Source organism: Microplitis demolitor, chromosome 10 (genome assembly GCF_026212275.2).
Source record: "Microplitis demolitor isolate Queensland-Clemson2020A chromosome 10, iyMicDemo2.1a, whole genome shotgun sequence".
Taxonomy (NCBI): Eukaryota; Metazoa; Arthropoda; class Insecta; order Hymenoptera; family Braconidae; genus Microplitis; species Microplitis demolitor.
In genome coordinates, this window is record NC_068554.1 from 12,138,899 (window position 1) to 12,153,827 (window position 14,929).

At 28.7% G+C, this 14,929-nt stretch overlaps 2 protein-coding genes across 3 annotated transcripts; one reads left to right on the top strand and one right to left on the bottom strand.

The window, feature by feature from the left end:
* Positions 1 to 438: 438 nt before the first annotated feature.
* Positions 439 to 3,283, top strand: LOC128668849 (p21-activated protein kinase-interacting protein 1-like). Its single transcript, XM_053742653.1, has 2 exons — positions 439 to 460; positions 2,811 to 3,283. Exons 1-2 carry the CDS (start codon positions 439 to 441, stop codon positions 3,281 to 3,283), a joined length of 495 nt encoding a protein of 164 aa, XP_053598628.1.
* An 8,606-nt stretch (positions 3,284 to 11,889) lies between these two features.
* Positions 11,890 to 13,954, bottom strand: LOC103572686 (U6 snRNA-associated Sm-like protein LSm1). Of its 2 annotated transcripts, none has more exons than XM_053742235.1 (4): positions 13,614 to 13,954; positions 13,119 to 13,188; positions 12,860 to 13,044; positions 11,890 to 12,782 (listed from the first exon to the last, which is right to left on the bottom strand). In XM_053742235.1, the coding sequence occupies exons 2-4, from the start codon at positions 13,162 to 13,164 to the stop codon at positions 12,609 to 12,611; spliced, it is 405 nt and encodes a 134-aa protein (XP_053598210.1). In that variant the 5' UTR covers positions 13,165 to 13,188; positions 13,614 to 13,954; the 3' UTR covers positions 11,890 to 12,608. The 2 variants fall into 2 exon arrangements, with proteins under 2 accessions (XP_053598210.1, XP_008549637.1); XM_008551415.3 differs by having other exon boundaries at positions 13,119 to 13,515.
* Between the last annotated feature and the right edge of the window lie 975 nt (positions 13,955 to 14,929).

Sequence of the window (14,929 nt, forward strand, 5' to 3'; positions counted from 1 at the left end):
AAAATTCCGACACTTGTTCTATGTCTCAAATTTTCAGTGTACCATTTTCCAGTCCAATAACGATAACATTGTCCACGCATTCAAAATGCATCAGTCCCAGAGCCTATTATTCCCATCGTCATCGATATCCATCAGGAGGGTAATAAAGTTTTTCATTTACGCAGGTTTTATATTTTTTTTTTTTTTTTTTTCTGAGAGAGGTTAAAAAATTTTCAAAAGACACCAACGATAGGAGAATTTGAAGATTTGATGGAGTTGGTAGTGTGGGATTTTTACCCACTAAAAACAATCCTCTCTCTTCTGACCCTCGTCATTGGCAGAGGGTGTTCAGACTGGAAACCGAAATCAAAATACATTTGGTTTTTAACATCGTTTTATAGCAGCATTAGTTTTTAAGGGTTTTCTCTGACAGTACCTCCCACTTTTTACAAATATACAATGACTTTCAATTCTCACAATCGTAATAAAATTTAATTAATTCAAAAAAAAAAAAAAAAATTAAAACTCTATACGGAAAAAGGACAACGTACGAATAATTTCGCCGAGATATAGGATTTGAAAAAAATTATTTACAGTTGATATTAATTGGGAATTGAACGAAATTTGTTAAATAAATTCCAGTAAGATCTTCATATCAATTTTTTTTAATCGAATTTCCAAATTTTGTAAGCTAAAATGTATTTTACAAATTTCGTTCTACTCTCAATTGATATCAACTGTAAGCAAATTGTTTTAAATTTTATATCTCGGCGAAATTACGATTACGTTGTCCTTTTTTCACTTAAAGTTTCAATTTATTCTTTTAAATTCATTAATTAAATTTAGATACGCTTTGACAGTTGAAAATCATTGCAAATTTTTAAAAAGTGAGGAGTATTGTTTGAGAATGACCTGAATAAATGTTTCAAAATAAACTGTAGACAGTTTAAAAAATGATCAGAGAGGAGTGTAAACGAAACAAAAAAAAACAAAAACTCAATTAATGTTATTGTTTAAAGCCAATTCTTGATATTTTAATATATTCATAATTTTTGAATTTTAAAATAACTAATTAGTAGTAAGAATAAAAAAAAAGTTTATTTTATTTAATACTTGTAGTCTGCAAATAGCATGAAAATTTAAATAAATTGACTTATTAATAAGCTGTATGTTTAATTATTTGTAAACAATTCTTCTTTTTTTATTTATAGCATATGCGTAATACTTTTAAAAAGTTGTGAGAATTAATATGTACTTCAGTACTTTAAATAACTAAGGGATTTATAAAACTATGTATCTCCACTTTTTAAACAAGTCTAATGATTTTCAATTGTCATAAACGTAATAGAAATTTTTTTTATTTTTTAATTTTTCTTTTGGACCTACTTTTAGGTCTTGAATTAATTAATTTTAATTAATTAACTTAAGATAATAAAGAAATAGGTTACAAGAAAAATAAATAAATTAAGAAAATTTTAATACGATTATGACGGTTTATGATTTTTAGATGTTGTGGAAAATTGAGGGATACTATATTTAAATTTCTTCTTAAAAAATTTAATTCTATTAAATTCATTTAAAATTAAGAATTTTTTTTTTTTTCAACGGCAATTCAAAATTTTTTTTATTTACTTTGATTATCATTAAAAAAAAAAAGAATTATTGTATTTGAGTCACAAGAAGGAAAAGGTATGTTTTATTTTATAATAGTAATTATTATATAGTACTTAATAGGTTAAGTTTATTAATTATTTATGTCAGTGATATTAAGTGAATAAAATTTAAAAAATTGTTTTTATTGGCAGAAATATAATCTAGAACAAAGTTTAGCTACAAAAGATCATCTGCCAGTATCAGAACAGTATTATCTAGGAAAAATTATTTGGCATCAGGAGCTGCTGATGATTAGATAAATCTTTATGATATAAAACGTCGTACGGAATCTTGAAAATTGATCCATCACAATGGTAATTAAGCAATTTATTGAGTTTAAATGTAGCAGACATCAGAATTTAAAATTATACATAAAAAATAAATAGAGTAAATAATTTAAAAAATAATATTCATAAAACATGCCCTTATTAATTTCAAAATTTTTGAAATGCGTATTTTATAAAAATTTTATTTTATTAATTATTTACTCTATTTATTAATAATTATAAATTCTGATGTCTGCTACATTCACATTCATATTTATTTATCTATATATTTGATTATCTATATTACTATGAGTGCGAATGTCTGACAAGTGGCAATTTTTTAAATTTTTGAACAAATAAATAAAATGTTAGTAGAATAAAAATTAAAAAATGAATATTTAAATTAATGAAAAATCAGTACGCGCATTATTTTGAATTTAATTATTTAAAATTTATAAATTGTCTCATGTCTGCTGCATTCAAATTCAGACATAATGAAATTAGCTGACATCTAATAATTCTTTGATTTTTGAAAAATGATAAATTAAAAAATATATATTTAAAAAAATTGCACCATTAGTTTTTTAAGTTTTCTACACATGCATTTTTTTAGTTTTTTTTTTTTTTTTTTCTGAAATTCAGGACATTATCAATGCTCCCCCACTTATAGAATCTCCTGATATTACAATCGCCGAAATTAATAAGTTGGCGAATTAATGATCAGATTTTTCTTATTAAATTTCAATGATAATAAAAATAAGCAAGAGATTCTGAATAAATTTTAGAGTAGAGTTTTTAATAGTTAAATTCAAATCATATTACAAAATTTTGCAGTACGTAGTGACTGTAGATTGCTCATAACTTATTAATTATATATTGACCAATTAATATTTATTTAAACTCCATTTGTAGGTACAGTAGATTCTGTAACATTTATACCAGACGCAACTCATCTCCTTAGTTGTAGCAGCGATGGCAGCATAGGATTAGTAAGATGTGGAAATTGGCAGTTGAAAAAACATTGGACGTCAGCTCACGAAAATTCAAAATTAAATACATTAGCAGTTCATCTCACTGGTAAATTAGCATTATCAGTTGATACTGACGGAGTAATTCAGACATGGAACCTGGTAAAAGGACAACAAGCTTACGCGACGAATTTAGTACCGATGTTGAAACTTAATGCTAAAAATATAACCGTCTTACGGTGGAGTCCAGACGGTTTGAAATATTTGATGGTAGCAAACAATCAGCTAGACGTTTACACGGCGGAAAATGCTGGTCTTTGTGCTGAAATTACACTGGACTCTAAAATCGTTTGTGTTGAATTTATCAGCGACAATGTTATCGTTATTGGACTGGAAAATGGTACACTGAAAATTTGAGACATAGAACAAGTGTCGGAACTTTTGTCAACTGTTGGTCACGACACGCGTGTCAAGTTTCTTGGCCATAAAGGGAAATATATTGTCTTACCTTCGAGCTCTAGAGAAGGCAAACTTTGGAAATACGTAAAACAAAAGTTGAAATTTTTAACAAAGGCAATGTGCGATGCGAGAATTACTTGTATGACACTGACATAATTATAATAATTACTTTATTACATAATAATTTTACACCGTAAATGTACGACATTACTAATACAATACAAATTTATTTCTAAAAATGTTTATCTACATTATTTATTAATCATAAAATATTTATAATTTTAGGTTTATGTACAATTGGTCTTTATGATCAATAATTTATAGAGTAGAATTATCAGAGTGTATACACTTGTGTGGAGGATTTGTCGGACTTCCTAGAGGACATTTCTATGCTTTTGAAAAGTTTAAATTATTCGACAGAGTACCCCAATCATATAAAAATGATTGGGCGCATGTGCCCCCTCAATAAGCTTAGACTTCAAAGCGCCGTTCGTGTAACAAATTCCTTTTTATTTTAATGTACTCTTAATGTCATTGAAAATTAAATAAAAATTTATAACTTAAGATTATTTCAACGAGTCATTTTTTTCTTAATGATTAATTGGTGAAACGAATATATCATCCATTGTAAATAATAAAAGTAACTTTAATTATCCATAAATATATCAATAAAAAATATATTAATCTATAATTATGGAATTTTTAACTCTGCAGTAATAAATTAAAAAAAAAAAATTTAATATTTCGCAATTATAAAGACTATTAATATTTTGCACCAAATTAATAATTGTATCAAATTTAGTACAACCAATTCCAAAAGTATAATGCTCTTACATAGCTTTATCTAAAGATAATATTTAAATTTTAATCTAGATAATAGCTATGTAACCACAATGTCTATCTTACCGACGGAAGTTAATTGATATTTTCTGTACTTTGTATCATATGATAACACATTTATGAGGTAAAGAAGTTTAATTCTCATGGTAGGGATTATTATGGTAGTGTTTTAAACTGGTTGAGTTAAAAAAGTGTTAGAGTTATCATGAGATAGAAATATTATTAGGTAAATTTGTTATTTGGTTAAGCATTTTTTTTGTAAATTTGTGTTGTGGTAAATTTGATAAGGGGTAGAAATATTTATAGTAGACTTTATTTGGTTCAACTGTTAAATGGCATAGATATTTCAGGTATACATAGATTTGGATCAGATTTTCATGGCTGAAATGGTTGTGGTGGAGTTTTCAAATGGTAAAGTTACAAAATTGAAGGGATGTTTCGTGGTAATGAAAAAATTTCGTATAAAAAATAATTGATACAGTAATATTTTGGTAGGATTTTCATATGGTATAATTGTCTAATGGTAGAAAAGTTAGGGTAGAACTGATCTTGATAAAATTATAGTTGGAGTAGAGATTTTTATGGTAGAGATGAAAATGTACCAGATTTTCATGGCAGAACTGGTTGTGGCAGTGTTTTCAAATGGGAAAGTTATTAAATTGCGGTGATATTTCATGATAAAGAAAAAAATTTGGCATCCCTGATAACACGAGTTGATCGTGAAAAAGTTGGTCATTCATTAGTTTCCGACCAACTTGACGACAATTTATCGACAACTTCAGCTTTTGCAACTTTTGGCTACAAGTTACTGCCAACTTTCTCAGAAAGTTGGCGCCAGTATGGAGCCGCAACTGGAATGCAAGTTTCTGAGGAAATTGAAAGGAAACTTATCGTCAACTTATGATTGTCAACTTTTTCAAGCAACTTTTGCTACCAACTTTCTCAAAAAGTGACCGTCAACTTTTTGGATTTACAACTTTTGCCACCAACTTTCTCAGAAAATGTCTATCAACTATTGGAGGTATCAACTGTTGGCGGTCAACTTGGTGTCCAGTTGCGGCTGCAAGTTTCTTGTCAATTTCTCGCCAACTTGGCTGTCAGGGATAATTACTATTTGATATAGTAACCCTGATAGCCAAGTTGGCGAGAAACTGTCGAGAAACTTGCAGCCGCAACTGGACACCAAGTTGGCCGCCAACAGTTGGTACCTCCAATAGCTGATAGACATTTTCTGAGAAAGTTGGTGGCAAAAGTTGGAAATTCAATAAGTTGAAGAACACTTTCTGAGAAAGTTGGTGGCAAAAGTTGCTTGCAAAAGTTGGTGATCATAAGTTGACGGTAAGTTTACTTTCAATTTCCTCAGAAACTTGCATTCCAGTTGCGGCTCCATACTGCCACCAACTTTCTGAGAAAGTTGGCGGTAACTTGTAGCCAAAAGTTGCAAAAGCTGAAGTTGTCGATAACTTGTCGTCAAGTTGGTCGGAAACTAATGAATGACCAACTTTTTCTCGATCAACTCGTGTTATCAGGGTTGTTATGTCCTCAACAGACTCAGGTGCCTCCACCTGTTAATTAATTAGTAAACTCAACTTTATTTTATATTTAATTTTATATAATTTTATATATATAATATATATAATTTTATATAATTTTATATAATTATATATAATTATATAATATATATAATTTTATATTTAATTTATGTAACAACATTGTTATGTCCTGGGAGGTTACTAGGATCGGAGCTGACGCCACCTCCTGGACAGTGGGCAGTTCGTTGTCACGCGGGACCAATTTTGAATTTGAAAACAGTGGATAAATTTATTGCTTACTACGATGATGATGATTATGATTGTTATTTAATGAAATAATTAAACTATGATTAAGGATAGATGTAATTGATAAAATAACTTTTATCTGAAGACTGAATTTTATTATAAAGTATGGATAAAACTTGATCAGTAATAACAGTTGTATTCGTAAAGAGTTCTCGGAGAGAAGTAAAGTTACATCAGACGGCAGAGAGATCTCGGACCTCCACTCTCCAACTTCTCCCCACTACTCTCATGTTCACACTCATGCTTATATGTATAAATACTTATATATCTATGTTCTTTACTAAATATTATACTTATACATTTATACTTTCTACTAATACGAATTTGAGATATAAGCTTATACATTTACGTTCTTTACTTTATCCATTCTATATCTTCTTATTACTTATATTATTTATATTCTATTTTCCCGTACTTGGATACAATCATTCGGTTAAATATTCTAGACTATCAAAGGTGTGTTTTATAATTATTCTATATTTAGTTATTCGTTACAATTGACGTTATCATTTATCGTGAAACATCATTATAATTATTCTAATGCTATATTTCAATATTTCTATTAATTCATTTATTATATGAATCACTCTTTATTTAATATAAAAATATATATATTAACAATAATAGTTAAGTTCCTGTGATATGGTTTTCATTTATAAATAAGATTTATTTATTATATATTTCCTTTTCTTGTTTGCTTATAGAGTATGTATTTGTTTATAACCATATTTACTGTTAACTATAGAACAAGGGCCTATTCATGATTTTTATGCGTGTGTTTTGTTTAGGTTTTAAGTATCAGGTGACAGAAAACGTTCCAAGACCACTCAAACTGTGTTTATGTTTCTCTAAATATAAAATAAAGTTTATCCATCTATTTATTTAACTTTCTTATAATAAAAATATATAATTTAATGAGTATGTGCCACGACGATTTGTGATTTAATTTATTTACTTCATATTGTTAAGACGCAATAAGTGTTGTAGGATATTAATATATTATTTCAAATGGAATTTAAATGCGCGCTTCTTACATATCTCAAGTTTACTAATTAATTAACAGGCGGAGGCACCTGAGGCTGTTGAGGACATAACAACATTTGAGGTAGAGACTTTTACGGTAGAGATGTAAATGTGCCTTTCCGATATTTCAATAACACTAAAAAAAAGAGCATTTACAGCATTCATGTAGTATATTTTTCAAAAATTTAAAAAAAAAAATCCTTTTTCTGATAAAACCAATACACCATCAATAATGACAAGATATTATTATAGCTAGCAGAAAAGAACATGTTTCCTTTTTTTTGGTTGATTGTACATACATTGTTTGTAATAATTGATAGTCAATATATTTAGTATATTTTGCATCGGTTACTTTTCCTGGAATAAATGCTAAAGGCCAATTAGATGACAAGTTGACGGAAATTTATAGTCGAAATTTACCAGTAAGTTGACTGTAACAAATCATAATTCATAGATGGCCAATTGTTGCTCGACAGAAATTAACTTCAAGTAGACAACTAATTGCTGTAAACTCATGATTTTTTCTCAATTTTTCCCCTAATTAATTGGAGCTTACCAGCAAATATTTGCTTTTATTCTACCGTCTTATATTAGCGGTCAGTTTTATCAAAACTGATTTTCAATTTTCTAAGAGGATATTCGTTTATTCTGAAAGAAAATATGGGCTAACTTACGTTCAATTTTTGACTTCTATGTGAGTACAAAATATAATGCAAATGGACAAAAAGTTCACCGCAAATCTTACTATTCAACTTCTGCTGCCATTTGATGTTGAATTCTGGCCATGAATTTGCAGCTAAAAAGGCTAAGTGGGATTTTGCACTCATTTTGTAGACAAAAAATTCAACAACGTAAATTGATGTAAATTTGTCGTCAAATTGAGAAGAAAGCTGTTCAAAAAAATTTTAATTCAGGTTTCCGGGAGATTTACGACCGCTATCGGACCACAAGCATTCTTGGCTGTCTGGGGTAATACTCGGGATCTACGTAGGCATTGGCACAGCCCTGAAGCTGCTGTCATACGTTTTAGGCCGATTTCCTCGAGTACATGGTGGCACTATCTATCATTTTGATCAGAACTATACTATTGATGCAAATAGCTGCTCATTATATCAAATTTTATTTTTCGAATTACAAGTTATTTATTCCGTAAAATGATTTCAAATATTTTTTAAAATAACCTATATAATGATAAGAAAATCGGAAACTATAAAATTTGAGTGCAAGTACGATTATAAACCTTCTTAGGACAATTGTATTGAAAAATCAAATACAAAACGTGTCGGCCATCATGAATTTCAATTCTAGTGATAAAAAAAGACAAAATTTTTATTTTTGTAATTTTTGAAAATTAATAATTGCGGTCTACAGGTTTATAGCTTCCAAAATAGAGTATAAAATCAGCTTTATATTAAGCTGTGTATTTCTTGGCTCACAGGCCTATTCAGAGAGTAATTAGAAAAATAAAATTTTCTAGGGAAAAATCTAGGGAAAAATTTTACTACGGCCCAGCCTTAATTGTAAAGCGTTGACAACGCTTAGGTAGGCATGTTTGTTCGGTACGACTGCTGGCGTCAATAAGTCGGCGTAATATATAAAAAGGTCAACGTATAAAAGGTCTTAATGTGTACTTATTTCGGAAGAAAAAAAAAAATAATAAAATTTTTACATGTAGCAGCCGTGACAATATGATAGAAATATATATTTTTATGAAAAAATATAGTTTTCGTATATGAAAAGAATGTTTACCTTTATATATGATCAAATTATATTTTGTGTATATGATTGACATATATAATTGATACATGCTAAGCATATCCCTGCTTAAAAATACTCATTGAAAAAGATTGAAAATTATTTCAATTCTTTCCAATCCATACGGAGGTTTTGGAAAGTATTGAATGGAATTGAAATTTTGATCATTTGAATATTTTGTAATTCTTAAAATGAAATTCAAAAGTATTGAAAGGAATTCAATCTTTCATCATTTCAATACTTTCTAATATGGAATTATTTCGGTATTGAGAAGGATTCAAAAAGATTCAAAAATGTCAATTCATTTTAATTCTTTTCAATTCTACACTTGATCTGAAATATCGAAGTATTTAGGTATTGAGAAGGAATCCAAAAGATTCAAAAATGTCATTTTATTTGAATCTTTTTCAATCCCACACGTGACCCGAAATGTGAAATTATTTTGTGATTGAAAAGTATTCAGAAAGATTGAAAATTTCGATTCATTTGAATCTTTTTCAATCCCACTCTTAACTCAAAATATGGAACTATTTTGGTATTGAGAAGATTGAAAATATCAATTCTTTTGAATCTTTTTCAATTCCTTGAAATTTTAGAAATTCTTATATTATTTTTGGATTCAATATGATTGAAATGTATTAAATTTATATCCAGATGAAAATCTTGGGGTATAGAAAGTATTCAAAGGGTTCAATTCTTATCTTTTCAAATACTTTTCAATGAGTATTTTTAATCAGAGATACAGACTCGTATATGATGAATATTATATTTTTTAATATAGAAAATAATATATCAGAAAATATAGTTAAATTCGCCACCAATATTTTCTAATATTTATCATTTGCTTTTACATATATTTTGAACATATATGTTATTTTCGTACAGGCATTTAATTAAAATTTCAAAATCGTCAGAATAAAATAAACATAAATAAGATAAAATTTGAGACATAGAAAAATTCAATGGATTTAAAAGAGTTGAAAAATTTTTCAAGTCCAGAATAAGTTTACAATTTGATTTCGAACTTAAAAAAATTCAATCGACTGACAAAAGTTGAAAAATTTATAAGTCTAATAAAATACAGTCTTAAATTAAATTTTAGGCTATGGAGGATAAAATCACAGTTCTAAAATCACTTTGGAAGTATGATTTTACCCTTCCTATGCTACTATGTGGGCATGGAGATCGAAACTACCGTCCAACTGTGAGCAGCAAGCCTGTTAACGAAACCCTGATTAAACAATTAAATTCAACTGAATTAAAAATTTTAATTCTGCTCAATTCTGTTAAATTCGGTAAGATAGAATTTAAAAGAATTCAAGAATTATTTTGAATTAAACAGAATAAAAAACCGATTAAAAATTTTTGAATTGGTTTCAATTTAGTTTAATTCGGAGTCAGAAGCAGGAATTTGAGAATTATTTTCGAATTAAACCGAATAGAATTATTTAAATTCGTTTCAAATTGGATAAATTCTGGTTTTCCTGCTGAATTAGACAGAATTCTTTTCTAAGTTAGGTACCGAATTAACAGAATTTACCGGAATTATATAGAATTAAATTCCATTCTGTTTAATTCGATCGAATTCAGTTGTTTAATCAGGGAAAAATTGAGGGTATTGTTACGTTCTGGCTCTAATTAAATTTAAATAAAAATTTTAGAAAATTTTTTTTTGAAGTCTCGAATTATTTATTTGCCACGGTGGGCGAATAAACGGTTCGACACTTCTTAGAATCATAAATAAATAATAAATTAATAAATCGTTACTTTGTTGGTGATATTATTTTATTCATCACCAACAATGTAACGGAAATCTCTTGCGATAAGGGAATCGCCGTGGCTCGCGGATAGTCTAAACAGATGACGACGCATGGAACCCGGGCCACGACGATTCTCTCACAGGGAATCTGAAATGCAGTGTCAACATTTTGTCAACTCTGTTGGCTTTATTATATTTTTATAACGACTAAGTAGTCAGTCTTACGAGAGAGCTCATGGAGCTCGAACCTCTGCTCTCCATTATTAATAAACTATACAATTAATCCTAATTTAATTCAACCTTATTTTGGGCTGCCATTAGGCAGCTCAATAGCCTACGACACCATGGTTATTTCAGGCACTGATACCAGCAGCCCAATAATCCAAAAATCATCAATTAAATATTAGGCGCTGATACCAGCTGCCCAATAATTTATCCAGTCTTGGACGTTGCCACCGCCTGTCCAGAATTTCTCAAATCCCACATCCTAATAAAAACAATATGGTGACCGGGTCGCGCGATACTACACTTTAAATCGCGAAAATTAAATAAAATAATAATTTATAAAATAATCGACGACCGCGGCTCACCAGGGGTCTATAGACACTCTAACGAAGCCAAACCTGGACATTAATAGAAAATTAAATATTCAAAAATATTTTAATTAATATTGGAAATTATTCAGTATGTAACAGTATCTAGGCTAACACTACATTTCAGATTTCGACTCAGGAGGTACTCAAAAAATCGAATCTCTCCGAATTGTCTTTAATCCCCCTAATAAACCAGAAATCAGATTATTATTTAGTGATAAAAAGAGATTTGAAGGTATTCCAAAAATCGAGTCTCTCCAAATTGTCTGTAATCCCTCAATGAACCAGAAATTAGACTATTATTTAGCGACCAAATGAGATTTAAAGGTATTGAAAAAATTGAATCATCTTGAATCGTTCCGAATCTCTTTGTAAACCAGAAATTAAAGTATTATTCAAAAAGATTCGAAGATGTTGAAAATTTTGAATTCCTTTAAATCGTTTTAAATCTTCCAATGAACCAGAAATTCAAATAATTATTTAGCGATTAAAAGCAATTTGAAAGTATTTGTTTTTTTAAGTTCTTTTTAATCGTTTCAAATTCGTCAGAGACAGGTGATTAAAAAAGATTCGTAGGAATTCGATTCTTCAAACTTGTGGAATTGAAACTATGTTCGAAATTATTTAAATGTATTAAAAAAAAATTTTTCTTAATCCTTTTAAGCCAATTATTTTAATCAGGGTTAAGTAAGAGCATTTGTATGTCAAATAATTTATTTATTTATTTTTAAGATAAATAAAAAATAAATGCAACACTATTTTTATTTTGTTTGAAAACAAATTTATAAAACGTTTCCCTTTCATAAATTTACAAAAATTTAATTTTATTGATTAATTAATGAATTTTATTTATTGGTTATATTTTTTTTATTATGAACCTGTTTGTATTTCCCCGCGCCTATCTGGCTATAATATGAGCGCTGTTGCCTCATCGCACTTCTGTTTTGGTACATCTTTAAAATTTTTTAAAAGTTTCAAGATTTGATAAATTATATTTCAGAAACAATGTGCTCAATAATTTTCATTCCATTTCATTTTTTTTTTTATGTAATTTATAATTTGTTTTAATAACATACAAAATTTTTAGAAAAATCCTACATTGCGTTTTGATTTTATTTTTAAAAAAATGCCCGTAAATTGTTATTCTCTATAAGAGTCCGTGTTGAAATTTCAATATTTTGAAATCGTTTTTCATAAAATTGGGGTGGCCAATAATACTCAGATTAGTCTCATATGATTTGTAGTCAATCAAAGAACAACCAAGTGAATTTTTATAAAAATTTTACATTAAATTAATCACCGCAACTACTACCTTAATACTGAAATAATTAACTTCGTAATTTTTGTAAGCTTTGACTTCATAAACTGCTGGAATTTTTTGTTTGAAAAAATATTAGCTTTTATTTTTATGGTACAGTTAATGGTGAATCGCTAATAAAAAAGATATTAAACAATAGTATAAATACATAAATATATCAAAACATATCATCATGACCCAAATCCGGTATATATGATAAACCTCTTTCTTTTAAAGCTTTATTCATCAAACGTTCTTGATCTTGTTTCAATTCCTGTTCTCTTCTTTGCGCATCCAAAATATCATCAACAGACACTTCAGACAATGGCAAATCTTTTTCTTTATCCCTATCCTGATATTAAAAAAAATTGCCATAACCTTAGCAAAAACTTTTATCAATAATTAATTAAATAAATTGACTATACATACGATTTCACCTAACAGAACAACATTTTCACCACGTACAATAAATACTCCACGTGGAATATCTCCATACTCTTTACCAACATGAATTCTTTCAATTGTTCGATGTAAGACGAGATTGGCGAACTGATCAACACTTCGCAAATAACCAATTAGTGTTCTACCATCTCGCAATAACACCATAAGCTTTTCTATATTAATAAACCAAAATAAAGGAATTACTTTGAAATCATAAATACGAAAATTAAATAAATATAAAACATACTATCGAGTTCATCCAGAAGTGACGCAGTTCCTGGTACAATATCCATTGCTAACAATTGCGATTGTTTTTTCTTTGTTAATTGTGAATAAGAAATTATATGGTAATTAAAATTATTGTTTCATTTTAATACATCTTTTACAATTCAAAAGTAAAGAAATAGACAATAAAAGAGGTTATGGATTCTATTGTAAAATAATTATTCATTCGATTACTCAATACTAATTATGATTGCTTTTAGTTAGTAGTTAATAAGTTTCTCTCCGAAATGTGTATTCATAGTATTATAAAATTATAAAATAGTTAACATTTAACTCTATTGCTTCATGAAATTGCTCTAATATAACAATCGTAGTGAAGTGTTCTCAGGTGCCATCATGAAAAACCCACAGATAAATCACTAAATAGTAGTAAGGCAAAACGTAAATTTTTTTGATACCAAAATTAATGGACAATCGAAAAATTTATTTCTTTTGAATAGGCAAGTAAAGTACTTACAGAAAAAATTTTCAAAAATTGCACATCAAAAACTTTCGAAAATCTGTTTGTGCGTGGTCTAAAAATTGTATTTTATTTACAACTAATTTGTTTATAAAAATTACAAAATCATGTGTCTGTTATTTTCAGTATCATAAATTTTTCAGTATGAAATAGTCCGATTGCGATACCGCAATTTGAAGAACAGTATAAATTACAGATTTATAGCAAGTAATAATTGAGTCGAAATGAAAATTTCAACTTGATTTATCCAATATAAAAAACGGAGAAGCGGAAACATAAGATTGAAGTAGAGACATAATCGCCGTGTTTGGCCGAACTGAGTCCTGAGTGTTATATCCTCAGTGCCTCTACCTATTACTTAATCAGTGAACTTGACATACATAAATAGACGCGCCGCATTTGAATTCCACTTGAAATTTACATACTGATGAGGGAAGATCTCGCCCTGATAGCCAACCTAACCATAAGGTAACTGCAAGCTACTGCCGTATTTTAAAGGTAACTTAAAGGTAAGTGTTGGAGTGCAAGCAGTTACCTTTAAGTTGACAGTAAATTGTCTGCAATTTTCTATTTAATTTGACTACCAGTATTAACGTCAGACGTATGACGTTAAGTTGATTGAAAGTTTCACTTCAAAGTGACGGCAAGTTTTTCTGAAGTTACATTCAAGCTACTGCCGTATTCTGAAGTCAACTTTAAGGAAAGTATTATCCAGCCAAGGTTTGCCAGAAACTTTCTCGTTAAGTTAGCCGTAGATATTTCACTGCAACACTTGTAGAGCAATGTCTGGCTATCAGGGAATTTACCTTTAAATTGAAGAAAAATTAATCGCAAATTTTAATTTTTAACTTTTGCTGTAAAATTGTCAGCAAATTCGGACAGCTGATTTCAGGTAATTTCAAAATCAACTAACCGTCAATTTCAAGCTAAAGTGGCTATTATGGGAATTGATGCATAAAATTGTCTACAATGCGACGGTAAAAAAAGGCAGTGTGACGACTTTACTCCAAACTTCTTTACTCAGTGCCATCTTTATTCAAAAATTCGATCTGTCGTCACCATTTTAGACTGCAACTTTATTCTGCTGTTCTTTCTCCACTCTGGAACAACTGTATTCAATGACAACTTTACTCAAGGACTCAGTAGATAAAAGAGCAAGCGTCGGTTATAAAGGAATTTTTGTAATCTACAAATTACCATACGGCGCTATGTTGATATTCTGAGATTATCTTAATGTTAGATAGAGATAAAGTTTGAATATATTTATGTGTCAATTTACGCAAATAATAAAACTTGTAATTTAATTATAAACT